Raw genomic sequence first — 24,207 nt, 5'->3', positions numbered from 1 at the left:
CAAGTGCAATAAACCGTAAACAGAGCAAAACTTTTACCGACGGCAAAATGCAAGCGACCAAATTGCGAACCCCCTTTGCCATACAGGAGATCCTTGGTCTGGGCGTCGGTGTCGGTGTCGGCGTCGGTGCCTACCAGCAGCAGCAGCAGCAGCAGCAACAACAACAGCAACAACAACAGCAGCAACAACAATCATCGCAGGCAGCTGCCGCTGCCACGCCCAGCGCCATTGAGGCGCCCCTCTCACCGGCCGCCACGCCCCCACCACGTAATGCTAATACGCCGCAACAGTCGGCCGTGAGCAGCGGTCAACCGCTGGAGCAGCCCTCGCGAGATTCGCGCTCCATTTCGCCAGATGTGACGCGCTTATCAGCGGCCGCTGCAGCTGCCGCCGCTGCTGCTGCCGCCCACTGCCAACTACCCGTATTCAATCCGGCAAATTTCTATGCAGCCGCCGGCTATGCCGCTGCCGCCGATCCGGCGAACGCAGCTGCCGCCCATCACCATCACATGACGACGTTGGCAGCGGCTGCCTATCTGCGAGGCTTCTTGCCGCCCGGCTTCAGCACGCCCCACGAATTTCGCGGACACTTTCAACAGCATTTCGGCGCTCAGTTTGCAGGTGAGTGAGTGAGAGGGCAACAGTGGCGGTTACAGTTATAAGTGACAGTACACTCGGGCTAATTGAAATAAAAGCCAAACAAGAAAAGAAGAACAAAAGCTTTGTTTTAGGCAAGTGCGACAAGGGGTCGGAGAGGGAACGGTTGCGCGAGCAGGAGCAGGAGCAGGAGCGGGAGCGAGGACGCGAACACAACGAAAGCAACCAACTGGCAAACTGAACGAACGGGACACTCTCTTTTTGTCTTTAGGCGCAACTAATAAGCTTGAATTCGCCACAGCGAAAAAAGGGGTTGCCAGACCGCGTTTGTTCGCCTCGCTGGGCAGGCAAAATTAAAACAATAAAACGACAAATTAAACACGGAACGGAAAGGGGCGGGGCGGTGCTATGGGCAGGTGTTATGTGGTAGGCAGTTAGGGTTAAGCCAGAAGCTTATTAATAACACACCGACAAACACGCACACACACACACACGTGTTGAGTGGCTCATCACGAGAAGTGTGAAATCTTACACTTCAATCGATGAACTCTTAAATATGTGTCTGTGTGTGTCTGTGTGAGCAAAGCCAATTAAGTGCATAATTATGCAAGCTCCATTACATTCCAATTGGAATGAAATACAAATATCCAATAAAGCTTCCAACTCGATTTCCAAAGAAATTGTCATGGAAAATATTTTAATAAAATGTATTGCAAAAAAAAAACAAATTGAAGCTCTTCTAATATATTTAACATGAACTTTTTATTATGTGCTCAAAGTTGTAGATAGTTTTATTTGAAAGATATATTCAAATTATTGTTCAATTATATTTCAATCATTGTGTGAAACAATACAGTTATGTTTAACTTTGGGCCAAGACCTGAAGCAGCAGATATATAATATTTTATATATATTATATAATCTAAAGTTTTCTTATTTGTTTATTGCTTTCTAAGGGAAACTTATTTTATTGAATTATTAGATTGAAACACAGCAAAAAATTTTGACTCAACTTTTCCCCAAGTTAAAAAAAAGTTTTTCTTATTTATAAATTAATTTGTTAAGGAAAAAGTGAAGCTTCGACCAATCGACAGTTTTAATAAGTCAACTTTATTCATAACAACTAATTTCTTTTTAAATTTAAACTTCAATTTCACCTGAGTTTCAATTTGTTAAAAATTGATGAATGCAAGAATTTTAAATGTCAATTAAAAGAAATTTAAATTCATCAAGCCAAAAATGCACATATTATTTTAGTTTCTATATAAATAATATATTTGTGTTTTTTTTGCGAATAAAAAATGTTTTAATTCATCTCCCTGAAAATGTTTTGAAACTAAAATGAATGTACAGCTTCATTAGAATTGATATTCATTATCGCATTGTTATAATGAATAATAACAATAATAATAGCTAATAAAATTATTCGAGAAGTTTGTTTTAAGCAAGTTCAGATATGAGTGTGTATTTTTAATATAATTATAATTATTATCATTATAATTGTAGCTTTTAAAACTATTAAAGTTAAGCAGAGGCGAGCTTAAGTTAGCTATTCCTCCCTCTCTGTCTCTCTGTCTCTCTGTCTCTCGCTCTCTGTCAATTACATATCAAGTGTCTCTATTATGAACACTTAGTTTAGCCCTCTTCTCTGCCGCCCATTCTCATGGGTTGTTAACTTTAATTTTGGGTTATCTTTGCTGTCATTCTCTATTTCTATCTAATTTGCTATTCAATTTTATGAAGTTTACCTTTTTTTCTCGGTTGGCTTGTCCACTTTTTTGGCCCATATCATTTGTTAGTTTATTTGCTCACGCCCACACAGACACATACTCATGTATATACTTGCACACTCATTTATTTGAATTGCCTTTGACCGCAGCTACCTCACACACACACACCCACACACACAGACACAGGCACATTTAATTTGTTAAGTTTTCACACTTTACAACTGTTTTGCTTCTTCAATTGCTGTTGTTGTTGTTGACCTTTCCGCAGTTGGCTTGCAGCGTATGCTGCTAGAACTATTTGCTCTGGGGTCACATTTTCACTGTTTGCACAACAGAGTTTCGCTCAGTGTAGTTGTGTTGCCAACGCTGCGAGCCAAGTTGAGCCGAAGGAAGCAGAGAGCGAGAGAAAAAAAGGCAAAAGACTTGTCCTATTTCTATGGCTTGCACAATGGGCAGCAGCAGCAGCAGCAGCAGCAGAAGAAGTAGCAGAAGGAGCAGCCGCTAGTTGTGTACAAAATAAATCGAGTCGAGTGGCAAGCCGCAGCAGCAGCAGGCCGCATCTAAAGGCAGCTAAAGGAGCTGTGGCTTTGGCATATCCTTTAACTGTAAAATTGCCACTTTCCACTTTCTACTTTCCACTTTCAACCGACTGCTGCCTGCTGCCTGCTGGCTGCTGTCTGTCACGTTGTTATCCTTAATTTGAGTGGCCATTGAGCAGGACGCAGCTCGATGCCAGCGGCACAATGTGGAGCATACTTTGCAGCAGCAGCAGCTGCTGTCGTTTTTCTTCTGCTTCTGCTTATTTTAATAAATATTTACTTGAAAGTCATGCCAGTGCGAGACCCCTATATCAATCTATCTATATATCCTATCTCTCTCTCTCTCTCTATCTCTCTGTATAACCTGCGTGTGTCCTTTGCTGCGTCAATGTTGTTCTTTTTGCTTTCCTTCACACTTGTGCCCAGGCACCTTGGCCTCTTCACCTGAGGATCACTGTCAGCAGCTGCCGCTGCTGCTGCTGCTGTTTATGTAATGGCCGCAACTATTTTTCACACATTTGTGCTTGGCCAAGACGACAAACAGCTTGAGAAAAAGTAAAAAAAAAGAAAAAGAAATAGAAAAAGGGCAATGGGCAATGGCTAACTGGCTAACACACTCGACTTGTTGTCGTTGCTATTGTTGCTGCTGTTGTTGTTGCTCTTTGTTTGGCCTGAGTCAGTTTTTTTTCAGGCTTAAATTGTAAGTGGATTTGTGTTAATGGCCCATAATTGCGCCCTAATTGGTTCTGTAATTGGGCTTTTTTTTATCACGAATTTAGTGTGTATGTCTATATATGTATTTACACATAATCATATATAGATAGATATATGTATATATATATATACATATATACACATATAAAATCAGACGGACCAAAACATGTGCTGCAGCGTTTAATTGCTTTGACTACTCGTTGACTCTGATTAAGTTTGAAGAAATCCAGGTTGATTTTATTTTGAAAACTATTTTAAGTATGCGATTTATATAGCTATATACATATATATCGAAGTATATATATGTTTCTCTATCTATATGCTATACTCTATAATATCAATCATAAATCTACTTACCTATATATTTATACATCTATCCATAAATCTGTATATCCCTCTATCTTTCTAGCTAGCCATCCATCTATCTATCATCTATCTATCTTTCCATTTATCCATTAATCTTACTATAGATTTGTATATTTATCAATCTATCCATCTACCCATCTATTTATAGCATCCATCTATCTATCTGTCTCTCTATTTTTCTATATATCTATCTATCTAAATATTTATCTATATATCTATCTGTCTATCTATCTATTTATCTATCTATCCATCTATCCATCTATCCATCTTCCCATTTATCCATCTTCCCATTTATCCATCTATCTATATTTCTGCCCAACTATCAGTTATATATCAAGTTAATCTTAGTTTTTTACAATTTCCATTAGCTTAATTAATAAAAATCTCTTTTTTCGCTTATAAAATATACTTTTCTTTACAACTCAACTATTTCATCTTTGCCTTTTGCTATGCTCTTCAAGTCTTCACCTTTTCCTTTTTTTGCAATTATATTTTAGCATCTGCCACGCGTGTTCACAAAAAAGAGCACAAAAGCGAACCGCATGAAAATCAATCGCACCAATTTTACAAAAAAAAAAAATTAATAAAAACTCAAAAGAAAACCTCAAAATTCTTAAATGAAAATGTTGCGATAAGCATCTATAACTGGCAGTAAAAGGGAGCAAGGCGGAGATATTTGTGATATTATCGTCCAGCCGCACTTCCGAAACACAGAGAGAGAGAGACAGGGAGACTAGAGTAGCAGCTAGTGCGCATTTCCTGCCAGCGTGGACAAAGGTAATTTGATAGTTTTTCGCACATTTGTTGGGAAAATTGGTATAGAAAATTGCTATATCAAGTGTTAATTATGTGACAATGAGTTGCCCAAAATAGAGATGGAGTGGGGGTAAGAGAGAAAGAGAGAGAGAAAGGTTAAGAGGTAACATTTGTATTTTGATAATAATTTGGTTTTAATTGGAAAACTGCAAGTTCAGTTTTCATGAAAAACCGGACCAAAGCAAACAACCGAAACGTAAACAAACTGTGGAAAAAAAAGAAAATGAGGAAAAAATGAAGAGAATTTCCCCGAAACCGGGGAACTCAACTGCTGCATAAACAGTTGCAGTTGTAGTTGCTGCTGCTGCTGCTGTTGCAGTTGCAATTGGAATTGGAATTGGGCATCGGGAGGAGCATGGGACGAGACCAAGCGAGCGAAAGAAAGAGCCGAAACAAATTGATGACAACAAGTGGCAAGCGTCCTCGAGCGCGACTACGTTTCAGACTTTTACCCAACAATTGCCTGCCTCGGGGCTGCATGATCAGCCAAAGGTTGCAGCCACTTCAGCTGCAGATTCGTCGTCGTCATTTTTTTCTAGGAAGCACTCGAGCGTTGCTCGTTGCCCGTTGCCCGTTGCCCGTTGATCGTTGATCGTTGCTGAGCGTGTAAACAGCTCTCGCTGGCAACTCGTTGGCCTAGGCCAGGCTCTCTAAGTGGCTTTGTTCCCAAGCCTAAGCCTCGACGGCGACGACGACTCGATGAAAGCCTCGAGATGATTTCTGCATGATTTGCATTTAAAAGCCTTGTAGCAAACAGTCTTGAAGCCCCGATCCCAGAGCCCAGTGCCACGAGTGCCGGGCTTTTTGGGAAAGTGCCCAAACTTGACTCCAAGCTGCGCTTTGGCATTGCCTCGCAACGCGAATGGGCGCCACTTGATGCAACAGGCTAACTCCAGCTGCAAACAGCGACGAAGGCAAAGCATGAATATGAAACGAGTTTTCAAACTTTTTGCAACTTTTGCAGCGCCGCGAAAATGAGGGCAATTAAAGGAGTCGAAGACGACGCAGATAGCAGAAGAATAGACTAAAAAGTTGCGCCTGCATGAAGAGCACTGTCAATATGCAGGCAAAGGAAATCGAATGCGAAATGAATATGAGATCGAAACTGAAATGAATATATTCAAATGAGAAACATATTCATGCCAAACATCAAGTCAAATGAGAGCTGAGAATAGACGAAAGAGCTATAAAAAAAGCACAGCAAATACTTATAAAGAAATGAATTTATTCAAATCATTCCTATGGCCATGAAGATGAGAGTATGAGAGTATGAGTCAATAAGTTATATATGATAAGCAAAAGCAAGCTTAACTATCTTGATATATATATATAGAGAAGAAGAAGAGCTTCTTTCAAGCGCAGTAACCACGCATCTACCACAAGCTCTTCTTTTCGCAATTACCACGACTAATTCGGCGTATGATAATCGAATCGCATGCTGGCTTCGAGTGGCTAGCCCCGGGAAAGGACAAGGCGAGGACTCGCAAGGACTTGCAGCGTGTTGCGTGCGTGCAAATTGAATATTAAACACGTTAATCTATTTTAGGAACTTTATTTTATTTGTGACGAGTGAAGAGTGGCGAGTGGTGCTCGGGTGGTGCTGGGCGCAAGGCGTTGCCTTTTAAAAAGCGTTTGACTTTTTATTAATTTCCCTGTTGACAGCAATTTGCAACGCTACACGAATTTGTTACCACCAAAAAAATTCACACACCCAGAGTCCAAAAGAGGCGGGGGGCGGGTCAGAGTATGTAACTGTTAGCTGGTAACTGGGCCTTGGCTCTGAATGTTATGTGAAACGAAACGGCCGAAAAACTTCCGCATGTGTTGATGGGTTAATAAATATTTGAGCGCACACACACACACACACACACACACAGCTGACACATTAAACTGTGTATGTGTGTGTTTGTGTATTTTTATATTTACCGCTATTTCCGTGCCACCATTTGCAGTGTTGTAAAACGCTGCGCGCCCCCAAAGTGGACAAAGACCACAAAAGGGTTGTTGCTTGCTTAACTCACTCCTCTGGCTCGCCCTCTTCCTCTGTCTCTCTCTCTCTCTCTTTCTCTCGGCCTCGCTCGCTCTCTATGCTGTCTTTCTATTGCTATGTTGCAAGTTAGTTGCCCCGTTTGAATGGGGAGCACGTATTTTTTTTTTTTTTTGGCAGCCAGAGCAACGAATTGCCAAAGGGGCTGGCAAGCAGTTTTATGGCCAAATGAATTTTACACAAGCAACAAATACAGACAGTTTTTGGCCTGGTTTGTGATTCTCCGCTTTGAATGCTAAGAGCTGAGCAAACGGCTTGAACGTTGTACGCTTAATAGTCGAACATTTATTGATACAAATAGATTACGTGGCAGATCATTTGCTATGCATTTCAATGTTGAATAATCGATTCATTGGCCGATAACTTTTGTTCGTTATCGATACGCTCGCTTGGAGGTAGTCGTTAAATATATCTAGTTAAATGCTAATCAACTTATATTTATAAATCGATAAATATATCGATAAATTTAATTTTATGATCAAGCTATAAGAGATTCTTTCCAAAACGACAACAATATTAATTAATCGATTAATTGAGCGCTAAACAGCTAAACGTTCAAAGTGTTATCGATAAACGATATGTTTAGGCAACATAAGCTTAACTCTGCCACGTCCACTTAACACTCAGCCCAACAACAACAATACAATTGAAAGCAAAATAAAGTCTAATTATAATAAAGAAAAAATAAGAAAAGCGAAATTGGAAAATGAGAAAATTGTTTTTTCTTTTTTCCGCTCGCTGAGCACCTGCCGCGACAACAGCTTTCTCGCTCTGGCACACACACAGGGCGCCATCTCTCTCTCTCTCTTTCTTTGTGTCGCTCTCTCTGTTTCAGGAGCTCAAGTGCTCGAGTGCAAATAAATAATTGAATAGGCAAAAGAATGCAAAAGTAAAGAAAATTTTCAAACAACAACAGCGAGCAAAGGCAGCCGCAGATTAGGCTGCACGAGCAGAGCCCAGAGGGACAGCAAGACACGGGATGGCGCAGGGGCAGATGCAGAGCCATTGAGAGGCAGAAAAACTCACTAACTACCCAATTATTTCATTTAAGCTTCACTGCCTCGCAGTCGACGTAGCCGTCGCAGTCGCCGTCGCAGTCGTAGTTAGCGTTCAAAATGAGCGGCGCAAAGCAAATCGCAAAATGGTTGAAGAAATGCGAGCAAAACGAAAGCGCATAAAAACTCAAATACAATACAAAAACCAATAACAACAACAACAGCATCAACAGCAGCAGTAGCAGCAGTAACAACAACAATCAGCAAAGCCTGGTCAAGTGGTTCAGCGAGCGGGTGTCGAGGAGAGGCTTGGGGTGGGCTAGGGGCTGTTTGTTAGCTGTAAGCAAATTTAAGCACAGCAGAAAATCAATGGCAAGCAAAAATCTTTGTGCAGGCAACAACCAAACAACAACAACAACAACGCCGACAAAGGCAAAGGCAAAAAGTGAAATTGGAAAATAAGCGTAACACAAAACCCCAGGAAAAGTGTAGCTCGCGGCCCCATAAAGACGACCCAGTCGCTGCCTCAGCAGCAGCAGCAGCAGCACCAGCAAACAGTTGTCTGATTGTTGCCATTTATATTGTTGTTGTTGCTCTTGTTGTAGTTGTTTTTGTTAGCTGAGTGGCAGCAACAATGGGGATTGGCAAATGCCAGGAGAATGATATTTTATACAGAGCTGCCTGTTTTGTATAGCTTAAAAAGGATGCTCTAACAGCAGTCTGGCAACGCCAAAAAAGACCTCGAACACCGTCTGCCTATTCATACCCAGCAGCTGAACAATACAAGTTTACTTCTTAGACTGAGATTAACTGGATTTTCACAGTGTTTTTTCTATGTTCAAGTGGTTTATACTGAACGCAAGTTAGTGATTAGATAAAACCACACAAATGTGGCAACCCTGAACACTAAATTAAGCTCTCAACTATTAAGTTAAGTGTCATTTATCTGGCAACTCCTGCACAAAGCAAGCCAACAATACCAGCTGCTAGCTTGCTTAAGGAGCATTTTTCATCTAAAGCGTCTGCGACAACCCAAACACGTTAATAAATATATAATACATAAATAATAAATATTTATGGGCTGCTGAAGAAGAAAATTAAGTTCTTACGGTAAATTTACTGTTCTAATTGGGGTTTTTATCGCTAAGAAACTGACTCCAGGCAACTCTGGCAGCCCAAAACATTCATATTTCTTGCTCAGTATGGGAAAAAATAGACTGAATCAAAGCAAGCGATTTTTCTGAGCACACCTTTATATAGCATACATTTATTGGAAATTATGGCAACCCTAGATATATGCAAACATTAAAAATAACCGTTAACTAACCTGGAACTAGAAGTCTAGAAGTCTCGAACAGTCGTGTACAATAAAATCGTTTTAATTAAATGTACAAAAAAATAAAATTAAACAAGTATGGCAACCCTGCAATCGCGCTGCAAAAATAAAACAAAAAGCGTCTAGCTGCCAACTAGCTAAAAATAATCCCCCATTTAAATTTAGCTCTTACAAATGGCCAGCAGCAAAAGTTTTCTCTGTTTTTTTCCCTTATTCTTCTTCTTCTTGTCAGTTTCCCCAAAAGTTGCCAAAAAAGCAAATTTCATTTCACCCAACTCTCGCTCTCGCCCTCCGTCTCACTCGCACGCGCAAGCTCTGGCTGGCTGAGTCTTACGGCGTTTGCCCGCCATCTTGGAAAAAACAACGGGACTGCCAGCCCACCGCCCGCCGACCGGCGCTTTTTCGTATTTATTACAAGCGCAAAAAAAACAAGAAGAAAACCCCACACACCCAGACACAGAGCGCGCAAATTGAGTTAACGAGCTAACAGCATGGGGGGCGGCTAGCCCCCGTCCCTGCTCTAAGACCCGAAAATTGTCTCCGGCCAACCCCAAAAGCAGAAAAGCAACCAGCTACAAACCACCCACCCACTCGACCACCCACCCACTCGTACGCACACGCAAGCAACCCCCAAGCAGTAACAACTAAAAACTTAACCACCCGCCAGACGCACAGACTGACTGCATATATGTATAAGCCCCCCGCCAACCCCAGCAACATCTCAGCCCAGCTAACAACCCCCCAACCGCTCCACAAGACTTTGCCTCTGCCTTTGCCTACTTTGTCGTTGTTGCCACTTTGCTTCTTCAACTTATTTACGTCTCCATTACAAATAATTGCGCGTCATATTGGCTCAGCTATGCTTGCGAAAGCACACCCCCACCCAGCTACCCCTAGTAGCTTTTGCCTGCAAATACAAACGCCACGATGGAGCTGTAGCTGCTACAAATGTGGCCCCATTTTTCGCCTAGACAGCAGCTTGGCAACGCCCACGCACACACACCAACCGTCCAACCCTCCAACCCTCCAACCCCTACTGCTAGCCCTACTAAATGTAAGTAGTAAATACGCTCGAGTATTATTAACGTAAATGCAAAATTGCCAATTTCGAGTGTATTTCCTGTCAACAGAAATTTCTTTCTGCCAGTTTACAACAGCGTTCCGTCCTCCCTAGCCCACCCCTAGCCACCCTCAAGGTATTCAGCGATATAAAATTAAAAGCAAAAATATCCTCACTGAGAATTGCCAAGCGAAACTCGCGCTTTTATTTTATTTTTTCGTTTAGCCCTTGTCTCCCTCCTGTCGTGTTTGGTCTAGTTAACGTTTTTTTGGTGGCACCCGCGTGGCCCGTTTGTTAAATCGCGTTGTCTACGCAATGCCACAGCAGCCTGCTGCACCCCTCAGCGCCAAGCAGCGCCTTCCTGGTCTTGGCTTTTATTAATATGTCTGGCAATTTCAATTTGACTTTATTGGTAATTTTACATTTCGTCGTCTCTAAACGACTTGCAACTAGGCGCAGCTTTGTGGCATATTGCCAGCTGAGCTGGCGACTGAAGTGGGTGTACACGAGGTGAACAGTGGGTGTGGGGCCGCCCCTTCAGTCTGACTGACGAATGCGAGTAGCAAGGCCAATAACAAGCAAAATGTGCTGGCTTAGCTAGCTAGTCGTAAATATAATTGAGTACTGTGCGACAGACTCTACACATTGTTAGGTCTTAAATTGGGTGATATCGATAGTTATCGATAGGGCAACAGAACTAAGCAAACTGATGCTTAAGTTAGAGCGAACTGCAAATATATATTTACTTTAGTATATTTTGCCAAGGACGAATGTTCTTGTATGCAATGAATGCCATTTGTCTATGACAGTTATCGATAGTAATCGATATGCAATTGACAAATGTATAGAGTGCGATATTAATATAGCCTCTGTATTGTCAGCTAATGATAATTAGTGTCAGGTGCCTTATTCTTGATCCCTTTACAGTAATCGATGTGTATCAATAATTTGCTAGTGATCGATAGCAGTCGATATTTGTATGAAATATGTTAGCAAGAAATTAATTTGAAGAAATAGCTTAAATTCTAATGATTAATCATAGCAAACAACTCGTAAATAAGCTGTCTCGATATTCATGGATATCGAAACTTCAATTATTCAAAAATATAAATTGATCCGAGGCTAATGAATCGCTCATAAAACTAACCGTTAACTATCTGCTTACCACGCATACATACAAGCATGCCGCATACATATCACCTCCCTCGACCACGCTCCCACACTCCCCCGTCCAACAAATTGGCAAATTATCCCATTATGGACGCCCAGGGGTCAGGCAGTTAATGTAAATTCATAAAATAGGGAGAAAGATATCGATAACCGAACAGAACAGAACAAAGCCAGCTTCGGCAGCAGGAAAATTGCTTAATTGAACATTTAATTAACGCACAAAGGAGCCACTGAAGTGGCCAAAACTGGACAGGACGAACAGGCAAAAATGCAGAGAGAGAGAGAGAGAGAGAGAGGGTGGGAGGGACGTAGAGGCAGGCAGAGAAGGACTGTCTGCAGCTAGGTATAGATTACAATCGTAGAGCGTAAAAGATGCCAACTTCAATATCAAATTAATTTAGGCGGAAAATGAAGCTGGCAAATGGGAAAGAAAATAAAGTGAAAGCAAAGCCTGGAAACCAGCAACTGCACAGAGAGAAAGAGAAAGGAAGAAAGAAGAAAGGTGGCAGGGGAGACCGCAAAAAATATCGCATGACAGAAAATCAAGCAACTCATGGCGCCGATTCATTGACCAAGCGACAGGCCGAACAACAACAGCAGCAGAAGCAGCAGCAGCAAGAGCAAATTGAATTAGTGGCACAGCCGAATGAGAGAGAGAAAGACAGCAAATGAGAGAGAGGGAGTTAGCAGACGGGACAGGTCGCGACCAAGACTTAACAAGGCGAACAGCAGCCGACATCGATAGCTGACCAAAGTGGCTAACCGTGCAAAGCAGACCCTCCTCAACTAGGCTGGTCCGGTCTGGTCTGGTCACACACACACGCACACACCCTCTGCTACGCTCAACAAGTGGGCGGAGGCATTATTATTGCTTAGCTATTTATAAGTGTGTATGTGTGTGTGTGTGTGTGTGCGGGGCCAGCAACAACAACTGGACATTGGGCAGCTGTCGTTTAGCTAATTGTTAATTGATGTGTGTCTAATTGTGCCCGCCAAAGTAGCCAGGCAATAAAAAACAATCACAGCCACATGACAACAGCAACAACAAAGCCACAACAACAACAACAACAACAACAACAACAACAACAACAGCAACATTGACAGCAAACTGAGCAAAGTTCTCGCAGCCTCGAGGCTCCATTGAGCGCTAGACAGCTTTTTTTAAAGCCTTGTGTAGCTTATTATAATGCTGTAGCTAAATGTGTAAAGGTGTGATTTAACGCGAAATATATAAATATATATTTATACAGATATATATATATATATACACAATCTGAACTGCTTAGATCAGCCTTTAAGCTCGAAGCAAATGAAACTTTACATACAATCTCTGTGGAAACTAAGGAATTGCTTTAACATAAAGCTACTTTTGTCTTTAATTAGGCTGGAGCAAAACACTATATCATAGAACTACTTTCATTGCAAAGCAACTATATGACTTAGTACTGTGATATAGTGTTAAGATCTGTAGAATTTGCCAGACGAATCAAGCTTTTAGCATTCAGCTTTTTAGTTCTATCATAAAAGAAAAACTAGCTTTAGATAGAACAAAATAATACAAAGATATTTTGCTTAAAGAACTATATAATATATTTTATATTTAACTATATATTATATATCTAACTATATATAATATGATATGATATGATATATGTACATATATATAATATATATCTATATATGTCTCTAGTCTCTAGTCTCTAGTCTCTAGTCTCTAGTCTCTAGTCTCTAGTCTCTAGTCTCTAGTCTCTAGTCTCTAGTCTCTAGTCTCTAGTCTCTAGTCTCTAGTCTCTAGTCTCTAGTCTCTAGTCTCTAGTCTCTAGTCTCTAGTCTCTAGTCTCTAGTCTCTAGTCTCTAGTCTCTAGTCTCTAGTCTCTAGTCTCTAGTCTCTAGTCTCTAGTCTCTAGTCTCTAGTCTCTAGTCTCTAGTCTCTAGTCTCTAGTCTCTAGTCTCTAGTCTCTAGTCTCTAGTCTCTAGTCTCTAGTCTCTAGTCTCTAGTCTCTAGTCTCTAGTCTCTAGTCTCTAGTCTCTAGTCTCTAGTCTCTAGTCTCTAGTCTCTAGTCTCTAGTCTCTAGTCTCTAGTCTCTAGTCTCTAGTCTCTAGTCTCTAGTCTCTAGTCTCTAGTCTAGTCTCTAGTCTCTAGTCTCTAGTCTCTAGTCTCTAGTCTCTAGTCTCTAGTCTCTAGTCTCTAGTCTCTAGTCTCTAGTCTCTAGTCTCTAGTCTCTAGTCTCTAGTCTCTAGTCTCTAGTCTCTAGTCTCTAGTCTCTAGTCTCTAGTCTCTAGTCTCTAGTCTCTAGTCTCTAGTCTCTAGTCTCTAGTCTCTAGTCTCTAGTCTCTAGTCTCTAGTCTCTAGTCTCTAGTCTCTAGTCTCTAGTCTCTAGTCTCTAGTCTCTAGTCTCTAGCTAATAATCAATAGATACAAATATGCCATATATGGCTTATTAACTTGACAATTTTAGGTATTATTAAAATCATTTCAATTGTTGGCGAAAGTCTCGCTAAGATAAGTCACAAGCAGTGGAGTCGAGTGGCCCGGAAACTAATTTCGCTGATGGTGAAAAGTGAGACCAACATTGTAATCAACTATGTGTGTGTGTGTGTGTGTGTGTGTGTAGAGTATGTATATAATCACAATAGAACGCCCCGTGCGACACGCCTAAGCCGATTCCCGTTTAATTTGAGACCTAAAACGAAAGAAAGACGAAAAAAGGGCTAAACCACTTAACACCCTAACACCCTAATTGTCAAAACAAAGCGCACACGAAACACAACACACACATAGGAGAGGAGAAAGGTAGCGAGAGAGACAGAGAGAGAGGGAGAGGGAGAGGGAGAGAGAAAACATGAAACCATCTTGATGATTTGCTAGACCCGGTTGCAGTTGCGCCCTTAACGTTTCCTTTGAGCAGCATGAAAAGCCAAAAACAAAACTGGCTAAAGAAAATATTTTGTGGCAACATTTTCTAAGAAGCCAGAAGAGTGAGAGGGCGAGACAGGGTGAGAGTGAGAGTGGGAAGGGGGCAGAAAAGGACACGAGGACGTGCGCTTAACCCTTCGCTAACATTTGAATAAATCCTGGCAACTTGTCAAAATCTGCGCGCCTTTGAATGAAAGGCAAGCGAGCATGGAACAATTTTCCAGCTGTCGCATATCGTGTGCAAAAAATCTAGCTGGCGAGGAATAGTCTCTGGATATATACATATATATATATTTTCTATTGAAGCCAGGATGAGCGCTCGTATGTCGTATGACATGCTCTATTGTCAAACATTTAAAGGAAATGGGATTGGCATTGGCATTGGTGTGTTTATTGTGGCTTGTGAATTGTGATTGTGGCTGTGGTTGTGTGATTAAACATGTGTTCAGAGCTAGCGCTGAGGAATGTCTAGTTGTTGTTGCTGTGGCTGTTGCACGCAATGTATCTTACTTATTGTCAACTCTTCTTCTTCTACTTTTCTTATCTTACAGAACAAGCGGCCGCACGTGGTCAGGAGTACGCCAACAGCTTGGCCAATGCCAGCGGCGATGAGCAATCGCCCAGCAAATCGAGTGCGGCAGCTGCGGCTGCTGCCGTCGAGCAGTCAGCAGCGCACAGCAATGGTCAATCGAATGGCAACGCCAACACCAACAACAGCAGCAGCAGCAGCAGTAACAATAACAACAATAGCAGCGCTGCCACGGCAAGCTCCGCCTCGAGCGCCACATCCTCCTCCTCCTCCTCGAATGCGCTGCAACAGCAGCAGCAGCAGCAGCAGCAGCAACAGCAGCAGCCGCCGCATCATCATGCCGCTTTGGCTGCCCATCAGCATGCGGCAGCGGCAGCTGCAGCGGCACATCACCATGCGGCTGCCGCAGCGGCCGCTCATCATGCCCATCACGCTCATGCGGCGCATCATGTGCACGCCCATGCTCACGTTCATGGGCATGGTCATGGCCATGGACATGTGCATCATAGCCATGAGGCGGCCTTTTTGGGCGCTGCAGCTGGCGCGGCGGCCAATCCGAACGGACTGCTAGCTGGCCATGGCGGCGGCGATGTGCTCGTTGGGCCTGGCGGCAGCGGACCCGGCGGCAAGAAGAAGAACAAGCGACGGCACGGACGCACCATATTCACCAGCAGCCAGCTGGAGGAGCTGGAGAAGGCCTTCAAGGAGGCCCACTATCCGGATGTCAGTGCACGCGAGCTGCTGTCCATGAAAACGGGACTGGCCGAGGATCGTATACAGGTAAGAGCTTAACACGTTGCACCTGCAGTGGCACGTGCCACGCCACAAAGATTTGCGCCAATGGCGTTCAATTTTATGGGCGCTCGTAAAGTTGGTGACGGCTCGTTCTGGTTTCTGTATTTTTTATGGGCGAGACACCAGACAGCAGAGAGCCGAGCGTGGAGAGTGGGGGGCAGAAATCAAAGGCAGCTGCAGCTTCGATTTGTTGCAAGTGTTGAGGCAGTGGCAGTGGCAATGAAAGAATGATAGAGTGGGGCACATAATGAGGCACACTGATTACATAATTACGAGTGCATACACACTCTTGCCGCAGCACAGCGCAGAACAATTCGAAATGAAGTAAGAAAACGTGGCAATCGGCACCCGTCGACACTCCAAAAGCATACAAAATGCTCGCAAATTGGAAAAATGCGACAACGATCGAGCGAAGTGCCAAAAGAAACCCCACAACTCCATGCTCCTTGCAACACTTTCACTTTGCAACACTTTCAATGAGCTTGCAACGCGAGTAATTGCGGCTCTGCAGCCTCTTCAAAAGGGTTGCTCGAATAGCAGCTAAGAATATTACAAATATATACATATAAAGATATATAAAAAGACAAAAAAGAGAGAGAGAGAGAGAGAGTGAGACACCCTTTCAAGAGATTCTCCATATCCATATAAGGACTTAATGCACACACTTTTCAGCAGAGCTCTACTTACAAATTCCTGGAGGTACAGATTTATTTTATTGCATACAAATTCAAATAGAATTTGATTCGATTTGAGTTTGATTAAGGTAAAGAAAATCTACAAAGATCAATGTATTCTTTGCTATAATACACTTTTATCTTAACGCCCATTAGAACCTCACTAAACTTTAAAGTAGTACGTATTTGATTAGTAAATAAATTATACCATAATTCTTTATTAGTCTAAATTCGAATTATTCTAACTACGCATACATATGAATGCGCTATCTCCCTCTCTCTGCCTTGCTGCCCGTTCTTTCTCCCTCCGCTACATACATTTTGGGCCACTTGATAAGCCGCAAGATGGCGCCAAGCAAGGCGAATTCGTTAGGTAAGGGGGTAATGACAGCTGTTGCCGCTGCTGCTTGTGAGGCCCACTTAAGGGGCGAGGCAGACTTGGAGGCTGGGCGGGCAAGCAGGGTAATGATAAAAGAAGTGACAGAAGCTGTGGTAGGGAGACGGCTGCTGGGAGGAGGACGAGATACACAGCACACAGCACTCAGCCGCAGCAGCATCAAATGAAAGCCCAACAAGTCAGTGGCCAAATGGCTGACGTTCACTTTTTCGCCCGTAGAGTGAGTGCATTGCTTTGTTTGTGTATGTGTATGTGTGCGTGCGTGTATGTGAGTGTGTATGCGCAAATCAAATTAACAAGCACAATTGGCTTAAAAAATAATACGTAATACGCGCAAGCAACATGAAGCACATACACACGCACACACGCACACACATATATACACACACATGCACTTCAATTAAGTGCAAATATGGCGCAGTCTGCGCACAGCTTGAAAAAAAGCGTTCGGGAATGGCAACGGGAGATTGTTGAGCGACTGCCACTGCAAGCACAGTGTGTTCGAGAGGGGCGTGCGAGGAGAGAGAGAGAGGGGGGTTTTGGGTCTTTGGCACTCGGCGGCGAGGCAATCATTAGCAACAGCGCGACACGACGACAAGAGCCAAGGATACGAATGCGAAATGCGACTGACGATGAGTGCAATTTTGAAGGGGCTGATGTGAAGGCGAAACGGGAGGGACGCGCGTCCATCGGCAATGGCAGCCATGCAAATACATGCAGACAACTGCAACAGCAACAACAACAACAATAGCAGCAACAACAACAACAAATCGAAGCCACCATTAAAAGTTCGCCTGGCTTTCGCGGCGCTCGTTCTCGTTGATTGTTTTTGTTTTTTTGCCTGCCGTTTTTAATTGCATTCCATTTTGTATGTGTTCCGCTGCCACTCTCACTATGCGTGTGTGCATTTTCGCCCCTGTGCTTGTTCTTGTTGTTGCTGTTGTTGCTTTTTTTTTTGCTTTTCTGCCTTTCTGTGACGCTGTCAGCTTATTTTTGCACATAGCTGTAAAGAAGCAAGAAGCATGGCCGAACGAAACATGTTTTTAGCTCACTCGCTCGCATGAAAATTGTCATCTCTTTCTCTCTCTCTTTCTGCCTATCTGTCTGACTCTCGTTTGGCAATGGCCGGCCGGCTGAGCTGTGTAACGGGAATTAACAAAATTTGCCGCTGTCAAAAATGAATGAAACTGACAGGCGACAATAGTGGCGACAATGTTTTTAGCTAACTGCCACTAATGAGCTTTGCACCGTCGATTAGCCACTTTGTTGGATGCTACGCTCTGTTTAGTTGTGCCTCGTTTGTCGCCTGTGTCTCTGCGTGTGCAAGAAATGGATGGCATGACAAGGACGGCAGATGCATGACAACACATCATTGTTTCACACACACACTGCAATTGGCTCTCAGCCTGTGACTCAGTTCCGTTCGACTGCTCCATTTGTGTTGTTGTTGTGTCATTGTTTCTTTGCGCTAATTTCAACACGCTCTCGTCCACATTTTTAAGTACACTTTAGCAGAAGCGAACGAAAAACATTAAAAAACAATGCAAACAAATTGCAAATGCATTAAAGCCGCATTCGCCATGCACTCAACCGCCTGTTGCAATTGCCCAGCTGAGGCACAATGAGGCAACTCTCAAAGCAAATCGCTCAAGCACCAACAATTTCGCCTACTTTAATACACACTTCTTGTCGCTAAGAGCTGTAACCATGTTGTTTGATTGCTTTGATAATAATAGTTGCGAACCTATTGATTAAGAGAAGAGTTTTCAAGTACGTATCGATTTATTGCAATCGATATGAAAGGAAAGCTCGCTTTCCAGCATATTCCATATTTTCAGTGCCTTTCACTTCATGCTTTCCCTGATTATGCCTTCGCCCCCTTCTAAACAAAAGTGTAACAAATACTTTGCATTTCATTAAAAATGTTTTCTATTTTATGTTCGTTGTAATTTTTTGCATAATTCGCAGTGCTCAGCCGCGTTTACACATTAATTATACACTTTACCCCCGCCGTCCCGTAATTTTTGCATTTTTGCATTTTCGCTGCGTTTTTAATGAGCTGTTAATACACCCTAGCACACCCTCGGACACATACACTGCGCGGAATCGTGTGCCAAAAATGATTATGCATAATTATGTAATTAACATTTAAACAAAGGAGGTTATGGCTATGAAACAAAAGCATTACACAAATTGCTATTCGCATTGTTTTTTTTCTCATTTTGCGTGCGCTTCATTAAAAGAGTGCAACAAAGGGAGGGCACGACGGGCATATACTGCGTAACTACCTCTAATATCTGGTATACGCAGATCCGACTACATATGCCTTTAAGCCTGTCTAACTCAACAATGATGTTAAGGCTCTTTTAGCTTATACTCTTAGCATAACTTAGAATACTTTTAGACTCTCAGAACTGCGCATTCCATGCAAACTTATCTAAAAACAGGCTTACTTGCAAACTACCCCAGCCAGATCTCGATTACAGGGTATTTGTTGCTTGGCAGATGATTAAATAAAAAGCTAGCGCACTTGTCCCAATCGCAATCCCAAACGCATTATATCATTACCAATCGACCGAACCCACACCCCTCTCCGACCCTCGCCAACTGCCCCGCCTCCTGCCTACTTTTGTTACACAATGTGGCAAACAAGTTGCGAGAACTAGGCGCATTTTAAAAAGACATTTATCAACGCATTAGCCACACTGATTGAGTTCAACCCCGCCCACAGGGCGGCGGGTGCTGGGTGGTTCGGTTTGGTGTTAAGTGTTGTCAACTCAAGCAGATTTAATTTGCCATGTTTGTCGCTGCTGCCCGAACTCTCAAGTGCAGTGGCAAACACGGCTAAACAACTGTAAATGCAAATGTTGACATCACACCAACAACAACAACAACAATAACCAGCAACAGCAACAGCAATACCCTCGCTTTAGTTTAGACAGCGAGCCGCGTGGCAGGCGAATTTAATGCGACCGCCGTCGACTTCTATTTTTATGGTCCACAGAGAATTGCGGCACATGCAGCAGCAGCAGGACACACAGAGACAGAGAGAGAGTGAGAGAGAGAGAGAGAGAAGTAGAGAGATAGAACGTAGTTATCTACCCTGGGAAAGCTTGAACATTTCACAACAGAAGATTAAGTTGTCCTTAGGGACACACACACATAGACACACACTGGCACACACACACACACGCCCACTTTACAAGTTGTCTGTGAAAATTGAAAATTGACCGTTTAACAGCGGCAAAGCAAGGCAAAGCCGCTTGCAACAATTCGTGGCACTAATAAGTACTTGAGAGAAAGAAGCAGAAGAAAGAATAAAATCAACGCGTGTCGCTGCATGGGCGTGGCAGAGAGGGTTGCGGGCTGAGCGTCGGCTGGGGCTGCTGCGTGACAAGTGGCATTTCGGCATTCGGCATTCGGCATTAAAGCGGCTCAGTTGAGGCAGTTGCGAACAGGCAAAAATAGACACTGCCACGCTGCCCCCCCCCCCCCCTCGTCGCCCGCGAGACCTAATAGATGTTGTTATTGTTCGTGTTGTTGCATTTAATTTAATTAGTTTTGGCTGCTTTGCTGCACTCTCCACCTCGAGTCCTGCTTTATCCATATATCCATATACGTGTGCATACGTATCTATAGACACATATATATTATACATGTATATATGTATGTATAGAAGGAAGTAAGAAGTCCTTGGCACACACAGAGCTTTTGTCATTGGCTTAGCTCTTGCTATTTATGCTTAATTATCGCATTTGCACTAATGAAATTTTCGCTATTCGCTTGACTGAGAGTTGGGCTAATCCGGAAAAGGATTTCGCTGTAGCAGAAGAAGAAGAAGCTCAGAGATGAGCAGAGCTCACATATCATTTGCAGCAATGTTAGAACTGACTGTGATTGATGGACAGACTGATTGGCGGACTGACTGGTTGATTGATTGACTGATTGAGTGACGATGATTGATAAGCTTACTCGATTGATTGATTGATTGACTGACTGTGATTGAACGACTATATGGCTGACTGATTGACTGACAGTGATTGATAAGTTTACGCGATTGATTGATTGATTGACTGACTGTGATTGAAACACTATGTGGCTCACTGATTGACTGACTATGATTGATAAGCTCACCCGTTTTATTGATTGATTGACTGACTGTGATTGAACGACTATATGGCTGACTGATTGACTGACAGTGATTGATAAGTTTACCCGATTGATTGATTGATTGACTGACTGTGATTGAAACACTATGTGGCTGACTGATTGACTGATTGACTGATTGATTGGCCGAGTGATTGATTGCTTAACCAACTGGCTGTCTGTGATTGACTAACTGATTGATTGATTGATTGATTGACTGACTGCAATTGATTGATTTCATTCCTTGACGAACTAATTAGCATATTGACAGACTGACTGATTGATCGAGTCATTGCCAATAAGACAAGCCAACTGACTGACTGTTACACTGACTGATTGACCGATTGATTGATAGATAGGATCTTCCCTCTAAGCTTCTAGTGTCTGGTGCAGCTTTCACCAACTGCAGAGTCAGCTTACTAATGAATTCTCCTTGCTCTTCTCTCTGCTATTCGCAGGTGTGGTACCAGAATCGTCGGGCCAAGTGGCGCAAGACCGAAAAGTGCTGGGGCCACAGCACGAAGATGGCCGAGTACGGCTTGTATGGGGCCATGGTGAGGCACTCGCTGCCGCTGCCGGAGACAATCATCAAGTCGGCCAAGGAGGATGAGTCCGTGGCGCCCTGGCTGCTGGGCATGCACAAGAAGTCGCTGGAGGCTGCCGAGCTGCTGAAGAGCGACGAGAGCGACAGGGAGACGCCCACCTCGGATGACACGAACACCTCCTACTCGGCGGGCAGCACCCACAACTCGCCCATCTCCAGCTTCTCGATATCGCGTCTGCTGTTCGATGCGCCGCCGCCGCCGGCAGCGGGCGGCAACAAGCAGTCGAAGCATGCCCATGCCCATGCCCATGCGGCCGCTGCCCATGCGCACGCCCACGCCCACGCACACGCCCACATCGCAGCAGCGAATGCCGCTGCGGCAGCCGCTGCCGCGGCCCATCAGCACCATGGCGATGCGGCAGCCGCTGCTGCCGCTGCAGCGGCCATGCACGCGGGCATGCATCATCATCATCATCATCATGGCCAGACGGCAGCCGCAGCCAGTGGACAGCAGCATCATCCGTATAACCAGCAGCAGCATCTGCATCACCTGCAGCAGCTACAGCAGCAGCAGCAGCAACAGCAGCAGCAGCAGCAACAGCAGCAGCAACAGCAGCAACAGCAGCAGCAGCAGCTGGCCGAGCAGCAGCAGCAGCAGCAGCAGGCGGCGGTGGTGCAGCATGCAATGCATATGCACCACCATGGCACCGCTGGCTATGCTGAGGCAGCTGTGGCTGCGGCTGCTGCTGCTGCGGCCGTTGCTGCTGCTGCAAACGCACGCAACGCAGCGGCCGCTGCTGCTGTTGCTGCCGTTGCCGTTGCCGAGTCGGAGCCGGACGAGGAGATCGACGAGGACGAGGATATGGATAAGGATTGCGATGCGGATGTCGATGCGGATGTGGATGCGGAGGCAGACAACGATGCGGATGTCGATGGCGATGCGGACGCCGATGGCGACATCGACATCTGCGACGACGAGGACGAGGCGCAGGCGCTGGCGCATCAGCAGCTGCTGCTCAAGGTCAAGCAGGAGCACATGAATGGCGGCGCAGCTAGTGGCGCAGGTGGCACAGAGGGCAGCAGCAGATGAAACATGTACATCGATGTTTTGTTTTAAGACACGCAGAGCGAGAGAGAGGCAGATAAACGAGAGAGAGAGAGAAAAAGAGAGGGAGAGTGAGAGATATTTATTGAACAAGCAGCAGGAGGGGGAGGAGGAGGCGGCACAGGAGCAGGAGCAGAAGCAGGAGCAGACGGCAATGTTAATTTTCTAAGCATAAATCTAATTAATTTAATTAAATCTATATATAAATATATATATATATATATATATATATATATATATATATATATATGTATGTATATCGATATATTCAAATCGATAACAATTTTTTTCATATACCTAAGAAACGCAACAACTAAAAAAAGTAAAAAAAAAAACATAATAAAAATATAAAATAAAACAAGTAAACAAAATGCATTCATCTAAACAAATACACATAAAATTATAATTAATTAACTTAACTTTGTTTTTTTTTTTTTTTTGACATCATGTAAATATTAAATTATTCAAAGACAACAAAACGAAAAGAAAATGCAAAAAAAAAAGAAGTAAACTTAAGCAAAAGTTAAACAACAAAACAAAATATGCTAAATGTGATTTAATTTAGTTTTCGAATCGATTGCAAATGCACCAGACGCAGCGGGCGCAGGGCAAGGGCGGAAGAGGAAGAGGAAGAACAAATCAAGGCTTTTTATGGTTTAAGCAAAAACAAAAAACACAAAACTTTTTTTTTTGCATAAAATTAGTATTAATATATATTATTATTATTAAAAATAATTTTTTTTTTGTAATTATTAAAAAGTGTCCACAATGTAAAATGTAGTTCAGAAAAATTAAAACTTAAATTAAATGAAATTAAATTGAATCAAATTAGAATCGATCGATCGATCAATCGATCAGCGCATTTTTCATTAAACCAGAGCAAGTCGAGCGCAGCCAGAGTGAAGCAAATCGGAACATGAATGTGTACATATAGACTATATATATATATACTAATATAGTAGTTGGATATCTCTATTCACTTGAAGAGACATTAACTACTTTGGAGAAGCTTAAGGTGTTTGATATGCAAAATGCTGAGCTACTTGTAGCGCTTGCAGTTATCAATAGTTATCGATATGTAAGCTAACTTCATTCTTCATTCGAGCTGTTGTCGATAATTATCGATCTATAACTAGTTAATTCTTTATTTCGACTATTATGGATACATAAACTAGTTTAATTCCAAACCTATACCAATTAATATCGATATTTATCGATCCATAAATGATTCTATTCAAATTCTCTTCTCTAACTGCTGTCGATGCTTATCGATACATACCCTAATTTCAGATATAATCTCTCGTGACTATATATATTCGATCATATTGATCTACACAACATTGGCATCTGAATCAGGCAACAGGAAACATTCGCTTTATTAGCCAAACTTTTAATGAAATTAGTTGCAAGTAAAATAATTTTTTTTATGAAGAATGCAACAACAGCAACAGTTGAAATAAACAAAAAATATATCGTAAATATATACATACGTAATTTAGATGAAAATCAAATTAAAGACATGCAATATAAATACATTTAAATTTAAAGCAAAAAAAAATGTTTTTATTTTTAATGCAGAGAAAATGGAAATTTCCTAAAGTCGGCTATAGTGCTCTCGAGTCTAAACATTGAACAGGCTGGTGGGCTGATAAATATTTGAGATTTGAAATTTATTTTAATCTACTGATTTGAATTTTTTCAAAAATGAATTTGAATTTTGCTTTTGAATT

General features: G+C 42.8%; 1 protein-coding gene across 1 annotated transcript; it reads left to right on the top strand.

Annotated features, from left to right (window-relative positions):
• Window positions 1–22,538, top strand: LOC111596743 (probable serine/threonine-protein kinase DDB_G0267686). Its single transcript, XM_023311075.2, has 5 exons — window positions 1–104; window positions 180–621; window positions 14,839–15,596; window positions 21,287–21,670; window positions 21,893–22,538. Exons 1-5 carry the CDS (start codon window positions 48–50, stop codon window positions 22,460–22,462), a joined length of 2,211 nt encoding a protein of 736 aa, XP_023166843.2. The 5' UTR covers window positions 1–47; the 3' UTR covers window positions 22,463–22,538.
• Window positions 22,539–24,207: the final 1,669 nt, after the last annotated feature.

Source organism: Drosophila hydei, unplaced genomic scaffold, assembly GCF_003285905.1.
Source record: "Drosophila hydei strain 15085-1641.00,03,60 unplaced genomic scaffold, DhydRS2 tig00000339-arrow-arrow-pilon, whole genome shotgun sequence".
Taxonomy (NCBI): Eukaryota; Metazoa; Arthropoda; class Insecta; order Diptera; family Drosophilidae; genus Drosophila; species Drosophila hydei.
The sequence above is the reverse complement of the archived record's forward strand: the minus strand, read 5'-3'. Positions and strand labels throughout refer to the sequence as shown.